General features: G+C 41.4%; 1 protein-coding gene across 9 annotated transcripts in view; it reads right to left on the bottom strand.

Moving 5' to 3' along the window:
• Positions 1 to 20307, bottom strand: part of HECW2 (HECT, C2 and WW domain containing E3 ubiquitin protein ligase 2) — a 487554-nt gene that overhangs the window by 77704 nt on the left and 389543 nt on the right. For all 9 annotated transcript variants that reach the window (XM_033946090.1, XM_033946087.1, XM_033946093.1 and 6 more), the window contains 4 exons: positions 15814 to 15938; positions 10628 to 10813; positions 8637 to 8771; positions 5783 to 5885 (listed from right to left, as the gene is read on the bottom strand). In XM_033946090.1, the coding sequence (XP_033801981.1) occupies positions 5783 to 5885; positions 8637 to 8771; positions 10628 to 10813; positions 15814 to 15938 (549 nt within the window). The remainder of the gene's footprint in view (positions 1 to 5782; positions 5886 to 8636; positions 8772 to 10627; positions 10814 to 15813; positions 15939 to 20307) is intronic.

The following is a 20307-nucleotide window of genomic DNA, read 5'->3' as shown; positions in this document are numbered from 1 at the left end:
AGCTGCTTGCCAAGGGCGATGTAAGTTGCAGAAATGGCTATTCTAATCCATTGAGCGATCAAGGTCTTGGACGCTGGCCAACCACAGTGAGGCGCAGTAGTCAAGAAAAAATGTGATCAGACAGCACGGAAATTATTAGTCCTCTTCAAATAGTGGAGCAAGACTCTCCTGACATTCAACTTGTGCAAGATCTGATCTTTGCATTCCAAACCTTTGAAATAAAACGTTGGCAAACAAACCTCCTGGTTGATATAGAAGACAGATTCCACCTTCAGTAGAAAGGAAGATACAGTATGGAGGACAACTCCTGCGTCCGTAATATGGAGAAAGGGTTCCCTGCATGAAAGAGCCTGAAGCTCTGAAATATACTGTGCCAAGACAATGGTGATCAGTATTTCCCACCCTAACCCTATAATCCTCGGAGACTTTAATATACACTTCAATTTCCCTAATCACCCTAACACATCAGAACTTCTAATCTTAATTTCAGATCTCTCCCTGACTCCACTACTCTCATCTCCCACTCATTCTGCAGGACATACTATTGATATGATACTTAGCCCAAAAGCAATTAGCCATATCTTTCAAAATTTCCAAACTTACTCCCTCCCATGGTCAGATCATGTTCTTATCAATTTTCAACTAAATTCTCTTACTCAACCATCTACTACTTCACAGAGCACTTATATTTCTAGAGATCTCAATAAAATTACAGCCTCCACCATTCAAAATTCTTTTAATTTGAACCTACAAGATTTCACTAATCTTACATTAGAAGAACAATCTTCTCTCTGGAAAATTACAACACAATCCCTCATAGACCTTCTTGCTCCCCCTCAGGAAAAAACATCCAAATTACAATCTAAAAAGAAACCATGGTACAATGAAAATCTCAGTCTCCTCCACCGACAACTCCGCACCACCGAACATAAATGGCGGCAAACACGGTCTAACAACTCTCTCCATCAATACAAAGAACATGCCACTCAATATAAAACCGCTATACAACAAGCCAAAAAAGAGTACTATTCAAAATACATAACTACAGCTCATAAATCTTCAGCACTCTTCAGTATAGTACGATCCCTATCTCCCTATTCAAACAAGAAACCTCCCCCTTCACTTACACAACCACCAGCCTCAGAACTTGCAAATTTTTTCGACAAGAAAATTAAGGATATCAGATTGAACATAGGACAATCTACACTCATACAACCCCCGGATCCTTCCAACCAGACAAATTTTCTACCTTTCAGTACTTTTTCTAACTTTAGACTCCCATCTTTAGCAGACCTCCAAATAAGTCTTTCAAACAATAAATGCCCCTAATAACCCAATAGAAAGCATCCCTCCCTCAATTCTAAAAAAATTATTTTCTATCTTCGGCCCATTCATACTAGAAATGATAACTAAAAGTCTCACTTCTAATTCTGTCCCAAAAGCCTGGAAATCTGCTTTAGTTTTCCTGAAACTGAAAAACCAAAATCTTGACAACACACAACCAGCAAACTTTCGTCCCATTGCTAACCTTCCCCTCATTGCTAAACTCACAGAAAAAATAGTACATAACCAGCTTACAGAATTGACAAATCCAACACGCTTCACCCTCACCAAACAGATTTCCGCTCTAATTATTCTACTGAATTATCCTTACTCGGTCTCACCACTACTATAAACTACTTCCTTGACCATCGGAAATCTGTCCTTCTCATCTCTCTCGACTTGTCCGCAGCCTTCGACACTGTCGATCACCATCTTCTTATTGATCGTCTCAGGAATTGCGGTATCACAGGCTCAGCCCTCCTATGGTTCATCTCCTATTTCAATGAACGTAACTTTAAAGTTCACTCGAAAGAGAAAACTTCATCACCTATTGTTCAAATTTACGGTGTCCCCCAAGGCTCTATTTTTTCTCCATTACTATTCAATATTTTCATTGCTCCTCTTCTCACCCTAGCTCAGTCTATCGGCTTTATTATTTTTGCATATGCAGACGTCATTCAACTATCTTCAAATATAAACGAAATACAAGAAATTAATACCAAACTGGACAAAATCAGTGATTGGCTCCACATAAATAAACTTTCCCTTAACATTAGTAAATCCTGTGGCATACTCTTTCCGATCAGGAATAATGAAATAATTAAAGGAAAAATCTTTATTAAATCATGCCCAGTAAAAATGGAATCAAAAATAAAACTACTTGGAGTAACTATAGACAAAGATTTAACTTTAGACTACTGCAATTCTCTATATAATGGAATTCCTCATAAAGAATTACGTCGTCTGCAGCTCATCCAAAATACAGAAATCAAACTCATTCATAAGGTAGAGAAATATGATCATGTTACTCCTCTTCTGAAAGAAGCCCACTGGCTACCCATTACACAAAGTATCACTTATAAAATCTTAATGCTGGTCTTTAAAATCAAACTTTCCCGTCTTCCATCTTTTCTCGATAAACTTATCATTCCTCTCTGCCCTTCTCAGACACTTAGATCAGCATATCAGAATCTATTAACCATCCCTTCCATCAAAGAATTCTTCTACACCAGGAAAACTAACTTCTCCATAGTTGCTCAAACTTTATGGAACGCTATGCCATCTCAACTCCGGCTCGAAAATTTCCTCGACAAATTTAAAACTAAACTAAAAACGTTCTTATTTGAAGATGCATATCACAGCCCTTAAATACTTTCTCTCCAACAGCTAGTAAAACTTATCATCAACCGCTTTTAAGAAGCGACCCTCACTCCTGATGTCATATCCCCCCTCCCTGTTCTTTTACTTTGTTTTTAATGATGTATTTATTGACTCCCCCTTCCCCTCTTAACCCTCAAGTCCAAGTTTGTATTTGTAAATTGTCCTTAATGTTCACTCTTCCCCCTCTTATAATTTTTATAAATATATATTTATATTTTTTTTAACCTTTAAATTTTTTAGCATTGTAAACCGGCTAGATGCACGTCGATGGTCGGTATATTAAAACTAATAAAACTTGAAACGCGAAACTTGAGAGAAGCATCCTTCAGTAGTTCAAATGGGGCTTTCCCAAGGCCCTGCAGATCCATGTTAAGATTCCACAAAGGGAAAGGATGATGTAAAGGAGGCTGCAAACCGTGCCCCTCTCATAAACCTGGTCACATCCAGATGAGCAGTAAACGAACTAGCACCTCTGCGTGCTCTGAAGCACGAAAGTCCTGCAACCTGAACTTTAACAGAGGCCACTGCTAAACCCTTTTCTAGGCCAGCCTGAAGAAAATCCAAGACCACTGAAATGGGAGCCCTCTCAGGCTGCACCTAGTCCTTAGCACACCACTGCTGGAAAGCCTTCCAGGCCTTGGCATAAGAAGCCATAGTAGAGGGTTTCTTCGAGTGCAAAGAGTCAAGATAACTACATCTATCTGAATAACCACACTTCATCAAGGCTGAGCACTCAAGAGCCATGCCATAAGACCAAAGTGCTGTGGGTTCTCCATAGGCACCAGCCCGATTGAGAAGAAAGCGATGAAGAGGGAGTCGGAGTTTCTCATCCCACTGATGGCGGATAAGATTCACATACCATGGGCAATGAAGCCAATCGAGAGCTACTAGAAACACAAAGATGGGATTTGTTGCTATCTGGCAGATGATCCGACCGACCAGAGTCCATGAAGGGAACACATACAGGAGCTCATGAACTGGCCAGGGCTGAACCAAGACAGCTAACCCTAGGCTTCCACACTGTGTTCGTCGACTGAAAAAGCACCTGGCCTTCCAGTTCTCTGCTGAAGCCATCAAGTCCTTCTGGGGCTGACCCCAGCGCTGTACGATCAGACAGAATGCCTTCTGTGAGAGGGACCATTCTCCCAGGTCCAGGGTGAGGAAGTCTGCCTGAACATTGTCAACTCCGGCCACATGGGCCGCTGACAGAGACAGAAGATATGCTTCTGCCCAGCGAAACAGCATGCAAGCCTCCTGTCCCAAGGCAGTGCTTCTTGTGCTCCCCTGACAATTTACGTACACCACCATCATGGCATTGTCGGAGAAGACTCACACTGCTTTTCCTTCCAGAAGGGGCTGGACAGCGAGTAACACCAGCTGAATTGCCCAGAGCTTCATACGATTGATCAACCAACGTTTCTGACAAGGAGTCCACTGACCCTGAATGGAGTGGTCCTCACAGTGAGCACACCAACCCGACAGACTGGAATTCATCATAAGAGTCATCCATTCTGAAATCCAAAGAGACCTGCCCTGGCAAAGAACCTCCCCCAGAAGCCACCAGCTCAAGCTGCTGTGAGCTGGCTCCATCCAGGGGAGCGGCATCTGAAGGAGATGACGCTGAGGAGACTACCGAGAGAGGAGGGACTCCTATAAAGGGAGCATGTGCGCTCTGGCCCAGGCGACTGTCTCCAAGGAGGCTGCCATGGACCCCAGAACCTGCAGATAATGCCATGTTGTGGGAGCCAGACAGTCCAGGAGAGCTCTGATCTGCTGCTGAAGTTTCTGTCTGCGTGCCTCAGGAAGAAGCACACAACCATGCCGGGTGTCAAAGAGAAGACCCAGATACTCCAGGGACTGGGAGGGCATCAAGTGGCTCTTCCTGAAGTTGACAATCCAACCCAATGCCTGCAGTAGAGAAAAGTGTTGGATTTCTGCAACTCCCAGATTGCGGGTTGGGATTGAACACCTAGCATATGGAATCCGGAAGGGATGTAATAGAATTACGATTTATTTATAATGAAAATACTACAAAAATGGGAAAGACTTAAGAGACTACCAGGGGATATGATCGAGACATTCAAAATACTGAAAGAAATCGACAAAATAGAGCAGGAAAAAACGTTATTTACAATGTCCAATGTGGCACGGACAAGAGGACATGGGCTGAAGCTAACGGGAGACAAGTTCAAGACAAATATCAGGAAGTTCTGCTTCATGCAATGAGTGGTGGACACCTGGAATGCTCTCCCAGAAGAGGTAATTGCAGAATCCACTGTTCTAGGATTTAAGGGTAAGTTAGATGTACATCTCCTTATGAGTGGCATGAAGTGACATGGGTAAGGGTAAGCTAGATGCACTTCTCTTTACGAGAAGCGTAGAGCGATATGGGGACCAAAACTATGCCAGGGTACACCTTGCGGAGCCTCCGCGTGTGCGGATCGCCGGACTTGATGGATCTAGGGTATGTTCCGGAGATGGCGCTTCTTATGTTCTTATGTAAGTCATGGGAACAAGCAAGACAATTATAGAATCATGCTTTGACTAAGCATTACAATAAGTTCACATTTTTTTGCACTTTTAATTTTTACATTTTATATTTTTTAGGGCCTCAGAGACATTTGCTTAAAACAGGTAACAGATATTTTTCAGAGAATATCTCCCTTAGCAAATCCATATTTTCAAAATCTTCTGCTCAACAGTTTTAACAGAATAAGCTGTACTTTATATCCCATATGTAAAATTACAGTAAATCAGGGTTTAAACAATCTTAAACAGGCTTTAAGCAATGGGTGAGTATTTATCTGAAGCAGTGCTGCACAAAAGAAGCAACAGTTCATCCAGCTGACACAGCTGCATTAAAGCCATGGTTTAAAAAAAGGCATTTTTTTGAAAGGCTGTTTTATAAAGACACATAGGCACCTAAGTGTCTTTATAAAATAAGCTTGACATAGGTACCTATTTGTCTTCCCAACTTAGGTGACTTGTTATAAAATTGCCTTTCATACGTTCAATTCTCTTTAAGAAGATAAGGTCCAAAAGACTGGAAAGAGAATGGAAGCTGGCAGTATGGACATACCCACTGGAACCAGATCCTGGTACTGAGTCCTACTGACTGTGTTGAATGTGCTGGAGGGCCTCGGTAGGACAGGGGGTCCTGAATGCCGTGAATCCTCTCCTACCTAGAAATGCAGTGAAAGATACTGTTCAGAAATAACAGATATGTTTCTAATATTCATCTTATACAATAACAATGAATCCAGAATGGGAATATGGCCTATGAAACTCATTTAAACATTTCAAAAGTAATGCTTTTGGAATATGTGTACATCCACCTTCCTTTCTTTGTGTACTTGTCAAATGCCTAGTTTAGGGCTTGCTTTCTCTTTTAGATACTTGGTGACACTGAATAGAATATAATGAAAAATTTTGTCCTTGTATTTAATCTACATGGAGGGACTTTATACATAAAGCCCAACACCAGCCCCATGATTCATAAACCACAGTTCGGTGACAATCTATATATATAAAATCGGAGGTATGTATGTGTGTATGTATGTATGTGTGTGTGTGTGTGTATGTGCCGCGATCACGCAATAACGGCTTGACCGATTTGAACGAAACTTGGTATGCAGATCCCTCACTACCTGGGGTGATATGTTCTGGGGGTCTCGTGGCCCACCTGCACACGTTGGCGGAGCTACAAACAGAAAATCAGATTTCACCCATTCATGTCAATGGAAAAAATGTAAAAAGCTACCAACGCAAAAACGGCTTGCTCGATTTGAACGAAACTTGGTATGCTGATCCCTCACTACCTGGGATGATATGTTCTGGGGGTCTCGCGGCCCACCTGCACACGTGGGTGGAGCTACAAACAGAAAATCAGATTTCACCCATTCATGTCAATGGAAAAAATGTAAAAAGCTGCCAACGCAAAAACGGCTTGCCCGATTTGAACGAAACTTGGTATGCAGATCCCTCACTACCTGGGGTGATATGTTCTGGGGGTCTCACGGCCCACCTGCACACGTGGGCGGAGCTACAAACAGAAAATCAGATTTCACCCATTCATGTCAATGGAAAAAATGTAAAAAGCTGCCAACGCAAAAACGGCTTGTCCGATTTGAACAAAACTTGGTATGCAGATCCCTCACTACCTGGGGTGATATGTTCTGGGGGTCTCGCGGCCCACCTGCACACGTGGGCGGAGCTACAAACAGAAAATCAGATTTCACCCATTCATGTCAATGGAAAAAATGTAAAAAGCTGCCAACGCAAAAACGGCTTGCCCGATTTGAATGAAACTTGCAACACATCTTCCTTTTCAGTTTAAGAGATTGCAAATTCCAGTGAGACTTGCATTCTCTATCACAATCAACAAATCACAGGGACAGACTATTGCATACTGTGGAGTGGATTTAAGATCCCCCTGTTTTTCCCATGGTCAACTCTATGTTGCTTGCTCAAGGGTGGGTTCACCCAAGAATTTATATGTTCTTGCTCCTGGAGGTGAAACTAAAAATGTTGTTTATAATCAAGTTTTGCGTTAGTTGTATTGTATTCATTTTGCCAAATATTTCACATTATAATTTGAATATTGTACTTTTTATAAAGCTGTAAAAAAATAATTTCATTCACCACTATAAAGTATCTTTATTTGAATCCATTTACAGTGTTATTGCTATAATTAAATACCCGTGCAACGCCGGGGCATCAGCTAGTAATGTTATAAAAGTCTCTAAATCTACATCTTCATTAACTGTTAAGTAACATAATGCCAGGTATGGTTTACTTTGTTAATGGCATGCCTAGCCTCCCACCTTTCCTCTCTGTGCCTGAACATAGCCCAGTTCTGAACAACCAGGTCTAATTTGACTGCAGTGGTCAGTTGAGTATTAACCTGTAAGAAACTAAGCAACAGGTTTATTGAAGCCAATATTGCCAGTATTGCCAACTGTGCCTCACTAGAGAAATGGCCCATACGCTGAGCTAAACAACCACCCTTTTTTGCATAGCTTTCTCTAAGTAATTCTGTCTAGTCCCATGCACTTCAAATGACAGATTAAGATGTGTCCCTCAATCTTTTGTAAAAACAAAATAAAACAACCCCCCCCAAAAAAAAAACAAAAGTACTATACCCCTTCCCATCAGAGCTTTAAAATACTGGCAACCCTTCATGGCCCAGTCTGCCTCTCTCCTTATGCTCACAAGATTACTTGTATATCAGCAAATAAAGCCTCTTCAGGTACAGTACTAATGTTGGTGAGAGACAAAGTATCATCCAAAAAGCAGAAGAAATTTAAACTTTAATTTTCTTTTGTTTTAAAGCAGCTGTCCATTTTAGGCATTAATTCCCCCCCTACTCCCAATCTAAGACAAGCTACCACTCAGACACCACTTATGTTCTTCTATGTGCGACACTGTAGTTTCAGTATTTTCCATCTCCCTCTCCGATTCATTCTAAATAATAATAACTTTATTCTTCTATACCGCCATAATCGTGCGTCTTCTAGGCGGTTTACATTGAAGAGAGCTGGACAATCAGCGAGTTACAATATGCAGATAGTCAGTGGAATTACAGTATGCAGAATCTTAAAAAGTAGCGAATTACAATATACCGTTTGTTTAGAATTTCAGAGGGGCTCTTTTAGAAAGAAGTAGCGAATTACAAAATACAGTTTGTTAAGAATTCCAGAGGGGCATATTAGGAAAAAAAGAAATGGAATTAGTGTTTGGTGTAGTTAATGTTTAGGTGATATTAGGAAAAAAAGAAATGGAATTAGTGTTTGGTGTAGTTAATGTTTAGGTGATATATCTGTCGAATAAGGCAATTTTTCTGACTTTTCTAAAAGCGACGTAGGTCAGTCTGAGGTATACTGCTATCGTCATCAGCTCAAAGATGGATGTTCTTGGTTGCTAAGTGGACTAACCTCGCCTGCACTGTGGCTTCGCTGTCTGGTCAAATGCTGCCGGTGGACCAGTGCACTTGTGGGCCTAATGCTCTGCAGAGGAAGCCGGGGGTCAATGAAGGTTGTGCTTCGAGAATTATGATCAACAAAAAAGGGCTGGAAAAAGAGAGAAAGAGAAAACAATTCCTTAACAAAGTTATTGTAACGTTAGAGGGCATGCAGCAGCAAGAAAATGGAATGCTTCCCAGTCTTTTTGGCAAAGGTCTGTCACAAGTTTACAAGGATCTCTTCTTGGCCTTCTGTCCAAGAAACTGTACAGTGGAATGAAAGGTTTAATGCCCTGCCACCCATCTCCAGGGGAGCTCAATGTATTTGTCACCTTAGGCAAAGCTTCAGTTGTGTTTCCACCCAGGGGATGCTCAAGGCCCCACTACCATAGTCCTGATCTCTCCTTCTCTACCTCCTCTCACATGACCAGAATTCTCTCCTCTTTACTTCCAAACCCTAGAGTATCTCCCCTTTCCTTTCCCTATCCCCCTTGCCATGATCAAAATTTCCCTTCCTCACCACACTGCTCCAGTGTCCAGCATCTTCCCTCCCCTTTACCAAGGTATTCAGCATATCACCTTTCCTTCCCAATTATATCACCCCAAGCCCAGCATCTCCCCTTCCCTAGCCCCCCCTAAAAAAAACAAGGAAGGCAATTCTAAAAAGGAGCGCCTATTTGCAGCCTATTCTATAAAGGTAAGTGGGCGCCTCCTTCCTTTACAGAACAACAACAAAACTAGGTATATAAGTTCGTGTCTTTAGGCATGAGTTAGCCATAGAGCTGATGTAAATGCCTAGATTTTACCTGTTTTTGCCCAAAGTCAATTTACAAAACATCTATTTTGTCATCTCTTCACTCCTTTGTGAAACATTACTGACTTGATGCTCTAGCCAGAGACTGCTAGGCCTTTTGCCAGGGCAGATATCCAGGGGACTTTGTCTTCCCCCTCTCAGTGCCATTCCGCTTTGGTACTTTCCACTTGTTCAAACTGCTGTGGCAGGGATGCTAAGGAAAGTGATATTTAGTCATACCCTTTATTTTTTGTTTCTTTAGTCTAGCCACACCAGACTAGGGTCTGCCCTAGTAGACTGCAGCCCAGAGACTGCATGGGCTTTCTGTTTTCTTTCATTGTGTTTCTAGTTTAGGTTAGAGTTCAATTGTGGAATTTAATTATGCTGCAGTGGCAAGGACCTTATGCTGCTTTGGCAGTGGCAAACTGGAAAGTTTCAGCAGAGCACCAGTCTGTATCCCAGAGATATCACTGGAAATTTCAGCTCTCTGCTTCTACTTGTTGATAGGAAAAGGAATACAATCCCACTTGTCCAGACTGGTATGGCTGGGACACTAAGGAATATGGTAATTTTAAATGGGTTGCCTAGTTTATCCTAATCAAAACTAAATGATAAATAGGAAGCATGCTCTTTGCCCAGCAAAACTCCAATTTGTTAGCCACATGCTGTAGTAATATTTAAAGCTAACAGAAGAGGGGTAGACCATTGAATTTTAAGACCATGGAAGGTATACACGGTTAACATACCTGGGTTTAAAAAAGGTTTGGACAAGTTCCTAGAGGCAAAGTCCATAGTCTGCTATTGAGATAGAAATAGGGAAAGCCGCTTGCTGTCCCTGGGATTGCATGGAATCTGGCTACTATTTGGGATTGTGACCTGGAGTGGATGCTACTGGAAGGATACTGGGAGGATTCTGTTTATAAAGGTTGCCCACCCCTGCACTAGGATGACAATGTCAGAAGGCCCCAGTTCTTCTAAAACTCTTTGTACATATTGTTGATAAGGGAATGCTCCCACACAGCCTATTCTAGGTAAGGGCACCTATAAGTCGTAGTAAAGCAAGGAAAAACTTGCATCTTAGAAATGTAGCATACAGATTTCCCCCATCAAACAACTCAACCCTTTTCAGTTAATAAACATTTAAGACATTTGGGGATGTTTTTTTTTGTCACCTTGCTTTGATGATCATGCTTCATTTCCCAGCCCCTTGGCAACTCCAGTTGTTTGTTGGAAAAAATGTTGAGGAATCCCACTAGGTCCCGATTGTGCTGGTAGCGTTCAAAGTGGTGGGTATCTCTTCGGACTTTGGTGATCATGTGCTTCAAACACGTGTTGTTTGTAAACATGCGGTAGGCACTCTGCAAAGAAAATTCAGATAAAGTCAATTTCTGAAACAAATCCCAGAAGTTGGATGTTTGTGTTTTTGCAAATAAACTATCACAGGGGATCTGGGGAAGGCATGGTCAGACATGGTTTTACCCCCTCACGAAGGAGATGGCATCTGTACTCACACTGCCTCCTATACTCCAGTTGTGTTACATATACTGAAAGAAACTTGGTGACCAAGTATGTGGTGACCAGTCCAAGTCTTTTTAGAGAAGCTTTTAATTTTTCTGAGTTATGGGTTTGTGGTAACATGGTATGTGGTGACCAAGTCTTTTTAGCGAAGCTTTTAATTTTTCTAAGTTATTTTGATATGTATTTTGTGACATCAGTGTTTCAATTATTGGTGGTGTCATGTGTGTGTTTCATTGTTTATTTTTAATTCTGCTATACTGCTCCTCCTAAATAATAATCAAAATGATTTACAAGACTAAAATAACACATTTACTTATTTTTAAAATTTATATACTGTTTATACCTAAGTGCCAGAGAGAATGTGGAAGACAACAAATGATTTCTGCCATTGTTGACCTGTTAGATGTTTACATCATAGCTAGGCAGGTAATAAATTTAAATAAATAAGCAAACTGACTATAATACTGTATTTATTTCACCTGGAATAAACAAAGAGGTAACACACTTGATCTGGTAATTCAGAGTAACGTACCACTGTGCAATGCAATATGTTCCCAAATTACTCCTTACATTTACCTGTGTCTGCCAAGTAGGTTACAGCTTTAACCACAGCTTCCATTCGGAATTAAGGAATGTGCAGGAAGCAAGTGACTGACATGAGATCCAGAACGAGCCTCCAGTCCTCCAATCATACTTTGGCATGATGAAGTAGAAAGAGTATCTGCTGAAGCCTGATCTTTATTCTGGCAGGGGCATTAGTGCTCGGATGTTGAAGAGACGCTGCAAAGTAGTGCGGACCTTTAATTCCTTTCCTGGCTGACCTGCCAGCAAGTCCAGAAATCCAGCATCCAAATATCCGAGGACAGGCAAGTCCATTCCTAGTAAAACTGAGCTAGACGGCCCTCTAGAGGGTAGTTTAAGAGCATTAGCTGCCCGAGATCCAGATGTCAGAGGACGCCTGGAATTGGAATTGTTGTCACAGATGCTGTATCCCTGAGAAATTCTCTGGGAGAAAGGGCTTGAGGATGTGTGCTGAAAATGGCAGGAGGGACGAAAATTACTACCGTCCCCTCCCAAAGTCCGGCAAGACTTGTTCACAGGGGGAGATGTAGGGAGCCGATTAGCAACATCGGCCATGAAGTCATCCAGACCTGTCCCAATAAGATACTCACTCTTGAAAGGAAGTCTACTTAATGTGACCTTGGAGGCAGCGTCCCCAGCCCAAGGACAGATCTAAAGAGGCCAGCATGCAGACACTGCATAAGCGTTAAGAACTTGAATGAGATCAGAAAGTGTATCCACCACATAATCCACACCGTCCAGCACTAGCTGGGGACAGACATCTACTTCCGTAGAGGACGACCTGCACCACAAAGGAGGCTGCCGCCACCTTGAAGCCTGAAAAAGCCACTTCAAAAATTTTTAATAAAATAAAATATCTACTATGCAATCCTGGGAGTCCTTAAACACTACTCTTCCCACACCAGGGAGGTCTGTGCACTGGGCATCCTATGCCATAGTAGAATCCAATTTAGGGTGTGGAAAACTGTTGAAAAGCAGAAGTCAGCGGAGAAAGCTTAAAACATAGCTTGAGAGAGCCAGAAAGAGCAACCTGGGCATCCTCTTGTCCTGTACCCAAACCAAGCAGCTGTGGATGGGATGGAAAAAGAAGGAGAATCCAATATATTTTTTGCTCTTTCAGAACCCCAGTAGGAAAAGGGCGGACAAAGCCATGCATAAAAAGCCTGCTGACAGAGGGTTCCTCAGCTAAAACCGAACTCTCAGGCTGACCATGTGGACTAGTCACAGCAAGGATATCAGCTGGATCTAAAATAAAAGCAGTGTCCAGAGACAAAAGTGGCATATTGTCCGTATGACACAATGCAATCGAGCACAGCCATAGCTGGATGAGAGGGCTCCTGAAAAGGGACCTCTGCCACTAGTGCAACTGGGTTAGAAGAAACCAGCACGCCTGCTGGCTGCATCCAACGAGCTGGGTCCGAAGAATACTTTTCCAGAGAAGCTGAAAAAAAAGTCCAGCTAATATTCATGCCATGAAATTGGAAGACTGGGCGTCCAAATGGCAGATGAAATTTAATGTGGACAAATGCTAAGTGATGCACATTGGGAAGAATAACCTGAATCACAGTTACCTTATGCTAGGGTCCACCTTGTGGATTAGCGCCCAAGAAAAGGAACTGGGTATTATCGTAGACAATACAATAAAACCTTCCGCCCAATGTGTGGCGGAGGCCAAAAAAGCAAACAGGATGCTATAAATTATTACAAAAAGGGATGGTTAACAAGACTAAGAATGTTATAATGCCCTTTTATCGCTCCATGGTGCGACCTCATCTGGAGTATTGCGTTCAATTCTGGTCTCCTTATCTCAAAAAAGATATGACCTATGTGTTGGCATGTTCTGGGGCAGAGCTGTGATTTACATACAGACATAATAAGTATTCTTGTGATTAACAACCACGAACGTCTGCAGCTTCAATCTAGCCATGATTTCTGCTGGTTCACCTCTAGCATTTTATAAAGACTGAAAAAAATATGCATTTTCTTGACCTCCATAGCTAGGTGAGCTGTTATAAGATTATCCTTCATGGGTATATGTACATTTATTTATTTAAATAATATATATATATGTATTGCAACTCTGCCCCCAGAAAATACCCATGTGTATATGATGTGAGAGTGTGTGCTACATTTCTGAGTGTCTACAATTATACACAAGTATTCTGAGTTCAATTTTATAAGTGCCATTTTCCACACATAAACATGCTTTGCATGCATAAAATGCTTCAGACACAAAAACGTCCTTATTAATTTACTCCCTCTGCTTCCGATACAAGCAGGCGTGATCTCTGAACCAAAAATGCTCTCTTGTGGACAAAAAGCTCAGCATGTAGCATGACAACCATCAATAAGATACTTTACAGCCTTCACTATTTCTTTGTAAACTTACAAGGTGAAACTTAATAGCGAAATAAACTCAATGGAAACTTGGGCTTCTGAGCTTGGTAGGTAATTTTGTTCCAGTTTAAGAGCGGCACTGAGCAATCAGGGAAGCACAGAAGTCTGAACCAAAAGCAAATATCAAGCACCACTTTAGACAGAAGAAAAAAAAAATAAAAAATCACAATGTACTGTAATGCTAACAAATAAAGGTTACTACATATTTCGAGGAGGATTTTGACCATTACATTATGTAATCTTTTTCTTTCATGTGCCCTGCTAATAATGAGGTCTTTTTACTAAGTCACGCTAGCCGTTTTAGCGTGCGCTAAACGCTAACGCATCCATAGACTATAATGGACATGTTAGCGTTTAGCGCACGTTAAAATGGCTAGCGTGCCTTACTTAGTAAAAGAACCCCCAATATTTTGATAATTTTAGTTCTGTATTATTGTGAAAACCAATTAACTTTCTACCAATGAAAAAGTCTTCCATTAACTGATGTAGAGCGGACTGTGAAAAACGACAGGAAGACCTTAGGAAATTGGAAGACTTGGCATCCAAGTGGCAGATGAAATTTAATGTGGACAAATGCAAAGTGATGCACAATAGGAAGAATAATCCGAATCATAGTTACCAGATGCTAGGGTCCACCTTGGGGGTCAGCGCTCAAGAAAAATATCTTGGTGTCATCATGGACATTACGCTGAAACCTTCTGCCCAATGTGCGGCGGTGGCCAAAAAAACAAACAAGATGCTAGGAATTATTAGAAAAAGGGATGGTAAACAAGACTAAGAAATTTATAATGCCTCTGTATCGCTCAATGGTGCAATCTCATCTTGAGTACTGCGTTCAATTCTGGTCTCCTTATTTCAAAAAAGATAAAGCAGCATTAGAAAAGGTTCAAAGGAGAGCAATCAAGATAATAAAGAGGATGGAACTCCTCTCGTATGAGGAACTACTAAAGCGGTTAGGGCTCTTCAGCTTGGAAAAGAGACGGCTGAGGGGAGATATGACTGAAGTCTACAAAATCCTGAGTGGTGTAGAATGGGTACAAGTGGATCGATTTTTTTACTGCATCAATATTTATAAAGACTAGGGGACACTCAATGAAGTTATAGAGTAATACTTTTAAAACCAATAGGAGGAAATATTTTTTCACTCAGAGAATAGTTAAGCTCTGGAATGCGTTGCCAGAGGATGTGGGAAGAGCGGTTAATGTAGCTGGTTTTTTAAAAGATTTGGACAAGTTCCTGGAGAAAAGGTCTATAGTCTGCTGTTGAAACACACATGGAGGAAGTCACTGCTTGCCCTGCATTAGTGGCATGGAATGCTGCTGCTATTTGGGGTTTTGCCAGGTACTTGTGACTTGGATTGGCCTCCATGAAGACGGGATACTGAGCTGGATGGATCATTAATCTGACCCAGTAAGGCTATTCTTATGTTCTTATTTGCAGGTCATGGAGAAACTGGTTACTGCAAGTCAGAGTCAAAACAAACTCTTAATTGAGACTGACTTTGAAGTCTTACATATCTCATTATTCCACTATTACTGGACAGATGGGGGTTTCTGGACTCTAGTCTTGGGTCCCCAAAACACCAGCTGACAAAGACAGAAGAATACATTCCCAGGTGATTGTATCAGATTGTTTCTTGCAATTTTTATAGATCACTGTTTTGTGTTCCACATGCAGTTGTGCCGAGCAAGAAAACCTCGTCTTCTGCCTACACCAGAAACTGGGATTCAGGTGCCCATCTCAAACAGTAAACTGAGCAAAGCAATAAGAAAAATATAAACTCCTCAGCCTGTCGCCATTTCTCCACTTCAGGTGTCTTTTCAACAACCTTCAGAAAGGGGGTGACCCATGTGGTACTCACAGGGTTTGAATGCAGCACTGTGAAGAACTCTGGGCTTGCAAGAAATTTCACGGGTGGAGACTGCAGCAGCAGACTAAGCCTGGATCTGGAGGCAGAGTGAGGCAGGGTGCTGTCTCTCCGGAAATCTGTGGCAAAGAGCAAACACATCAGATGCCAGGATTTCTAGCATAACTATTGCTGTAGCCTGTAAGCTGAAAACCATCAATCTGCAACCATTTATTTATTTTACTTAAGTGAGTATGTGCCAAATAACTTTGGTATAGGAAAGAAGAATGCTTTTTCTTTGAGCATGCCTCTATGTCCTACTGCTGTCCTTAGCATTTTAGGAGCATTTCTCTTAAGGTCACCCAAATTTTGGTGCTAAAATGCAGGGCACAGAGCACAAATTCTACTGTATAAATGGCATTTAAGTGTGTAAGTCACCATTTGTGTGCCATCATTTAGGCACTATCACTTATGGCAGGAGTAAATGCTGAGTGCACAAGCGTTGCACTTTAATGTGTAACTTATAGCATTCTATATGTTACACACATTAGTGCATCATCTCCCCTCCCCACAGTTGCATGCTAAGCCTGTAGAATACCACGTATCATCCAACCGGCACTTATGTGTATGAATGTTACACTCATGTACCTAAGTGATATTACTCTCTAATCTTAGCTTGCAAATGGTGCTTAGGTTTATGTACTAACATAGAATTAGAGAGATTTTGTGTTTCTGGACTGCATACTCTATGGAATCCAACTCTATGGCCTACAGACGGCCACTGCAACACTAGAAATCAGCGGTTCTCAGCCCAGTCCTTGGGACACACTAAGCCAGTCAGGTTTATGAATATGCATAAAGCAGATCTGCATACAATAGAGGCAGTGCATGCAAATTTACCTCATGCACATTCTTGAAAACCTTTGGTGTGTCCCAAAGACTAGATTGAGATCTCCTGCTCTAAACCCCCTTTTACTAAGGCAATTAGCTCAGACTGGTGCAGTAATTGCACCAAAGCCTGGATGGTGTGTGGTTTGATTGCTGCTTAAAAGGATCTTGTGCCTGCTCATACTTTGCCTCTGCTTGTTTTGTTGGCTTTGTATCTCTGCTGACTGCCTGGTTTTTTTTTTATTACGGACTCTTCTTTTCCTACAACATTTGAAGCATTCCTTTCATGTTCCTGTTATTGGATACTGTAAACCACTTTTCATTTAAGACATATCAATTTCAATGAACATAAACACACTTGTCTTAGGATGCTGAACCTAACAAATTATATTGTGCCATATCTCATAGCATTCAATTTACAAGCTAGCGTACGAAATCACATTTTATTAAATAAAAAAGAAAATAATTGAAGATATTTTCTGCTCTTGTGTAGTTTATAATCCTTTATTAATCTGGAATCAACATCCTTATAAGGGTAAAAGTTAGTTGAACTCTGAAAAATACTGGGTTTTTCAAGAAATTAGTATTTAAATTAATATTTAAAAATCTGCATCTGTGCATGCACAGTAAAAGAAAACAAGCTCAAAAGCACAAGCTCTCAATATTGCACAAGGTGGTAGAAAAAAAGTAAAGGTCCAAGTTTCAAGTTTATAAAAAAAAATTTTTATTCCGCTTAATCAAATTTCTAGGCGGTGTACAGAGCTAAAAAGTATCTTAAAAACAAGTTAGGAAAGAAGGGCGAGAACTACAATCTTTGAGAAAAAGAGCACTTAAAATCTTCTCCCTAGATCACCTCTGATCCCTGCTGATCCAATGAATAGCCTCTCCCCTCCCTACCCACAGGACTAGAATGTAGAAAAATCTTCTCTCTCTCCTCTCCCAAAGCCCTGCCCTTTACATGATTGATGGTTGGATAGGCCCGACCTCCCAGTGCCTTCTGGGATCCTGATTTTCCCCTAAGAGTATAGCGCAGTGGTTCTTAAACCTGTCCTAGGTGACTCACAGCCAGTCAGGTTTTCAAGACATCTCTAATGAGTATGCATGAGTGAGATTTGCCTATAAAGTAGGCACATTCATTAGAAATATCTCAAGAATTCAAATGACTGGGAGTCCCCCAGGACAGGTTTAAGAACCATTGATCGAGGACAAGGCGGGCAAAACTGATTCCAATCAATCTTTCCTGGAGGCTATTATACAAAATGTGCCAAATGACCCCTAGTAGTGAAGCCTCAGCACTACAGCTAAGGAGCCCTGAACTGGCTACATTCTGTTGCTAACAGCCTGCTCACTGATTTCTTTATTTTATTTAAGCAGAGTTGAATAACACACTTCCAAATAAGAAAGCATGCTCTTATTTAGAAATGTGATTTCCCTGGCAGTATTGCCATGAGTCTAGGGGTCTAGGGGTCATCCAGCACAATTTTGAAGACGATGACCACTAGGGCTGGAGTAACCAGAGGTCACTCTTGGCCTCATCACCCCTTGGAGCCTTAGGGTTGACTTGGGGTCCTGGGAAAGGAAAATCAGTCTGACCCAACCCAACTGTTTTACCATGTATGAGGCAGGGTTTCAGTAGGGGGTATGACTTTTCTACATTTCAATCTGATGTTAACTGGGAATGGAAGTCCAAAGACATCCCCAGGGAAGGGGGCATGCGGCCTCCAATTTGGGCCAATAGGCTCTTTAATTTTTTCCTGTTACTGTAGTGTCTCTGACCTGAAATTTGGGGTCATGATGGTCATAGTCAGTGGGAGCTAGGGCCACCTCTGCTGACATTTCAGTCTAATTTACTTAGAAAGGAAATAAATGTAGACTGAAGGATGGACAGACAGGCTGGTGGTATTGCCTGATGTGTAACACACCTAAAAAGCCTTACTTCCTTGGCTAATTAAAAGTATTATTAGTAGTAAAGAAGCTGAAGCGATAAGAAGAAACATATGGTTTTAAATTCCTCCAGTCTGGTTATTCTGGCCAATTTGGTTAGCCAGATGGACATAATTATGCCGATGGTCATATCAGAATGTTTCGCTAACCGTGTTACCCAAGAAACTAGAAAACCAAAGCGAACCAAAATATTCACTCATGAAATGGATGGATTCTCTCCATCATTATCTATTATAAATATCCACTTTATCTTCCAGGGATAAGATAAAGGACTTTAAAATATTTAGAACGTTACAAACTAGTCTGGTAGATTAGTGGCACACAGAGTTTCTTGCAGGGATGTAGCTACCATTATGTGAGCCTGGCTAAAAACCCTCCCTTCTGTGCACCAAGATCTGGCAACTCCCTGCCCCTTCTTGCTCAGCTACTTATCCGCCCGCCGGGTCCTCTACATCTACATTGTCAAAGACAGCGCTAAAGGCTGCCTCTCTGGCCAGTAAGACCTATCTTCTGCTGCGTCCCACCACTCTGATACAACTTCCTGTGGGTGGGACACAGCAGAAGACAGATCCTGCTGGCTTTTAGCAGTCTTTGATGCTGTAGCTTGGAGAACCAGCAGGCGGGTAAGTAGCTGACGGCAGGGGAGGAGGTGCCGGACAGGGGGATGCACTGGACCCGTGGGGAAAGGGGGCATCTTGGTCCTCATGACCAGGGTCTATTGAGTTTCAGCTATGACACTTTCTTCTTGTGTTCAAGTCCTGGTTAAAGACCTCTGCTTCCCAAGTGGGCCAGGGATACTGCAAAAGCAACATTCTCTGTCCCTGGAGGAAAGGGAGTTATAATCAGGGTACAATAATGACAACTAGAATTAGAATGACAACTAGAATTAGAGTCTAGATTTCAGGGCTCCAGAAGGAGTCTTTGTGTAAGACCCTGTGCCAAAAATTGTTGCTGTAATGGCCGAACTACAGTAAGCTAAAAGGAGATATACAGGTAGATCAGGGGAAGTTCTCATAGTCACATCTGAAGGTTCATGGCATCAGATCTCAGCTCTGACTTCGACTGAGCTAAAGCTACAAAGGAACAGCAAGAAGGTTCCAGATGAAACAAATAACAAAAAATAACCATTGAAGATTTTGATATATTAATGAGAAATTTTCAAATGAAGGAAAGGGATAGATTTGCTGGCTTGCAAATTTTTCATTGGTGAAGAGAAGCCATGAGGCAAAAAGTAAAGACAACTCATTAAAGATACTGTATGTTTGGAAAAAAAATTCTATTAAAGCAAGATCAAAGGGATTGAAATTGAAAGTGCATGAATTCCTTCTGGATACAGATTCCAACAGTCCCTCATATTGTCAAAAGGAAGAAAGAAAAAAATTTCACAGACATAGGAAATATGGGGATGAACATGAGCAAGCACAAAGAAAGCAGTACTGAAAATGGCTATTAACCAAGAATGAGATAGTAGGTGACATCTAGGAGACATTTAGAAAATAAGCAAGAACTGGCAAGGGTCGGGGCTGAGTTATATTTAGATGTGATACCGCATAAACATTTTGCAAAATAATCAATACTAACATTAAGAAAATAACCAGCTCGAGGTTTTTTTTCCCTCAAGAAAGCCGATATAAGGAGTTTATATACTTGCCCCAAATTCTGTATATGGTGCCTTAA

Source organism: Geotrypetes seraphini, chromosome 5, assembly GCF_902459505.1.
Source record: "Geotrypetes seraphini chromosome 5, aGeoSer1.1, whole genome shotgun sequence".
In the NCBI taxonomy this organism is placed as follows: Eukaryota; Metazoa; Chordata; class Amphibia; order Gymnophiona; family Dermophiidae; genus Geotrypetes; species Geotrypetes seraphini.
This window is presented reverse-complemented; position numbering and strand designations above follow the sequence as displayed.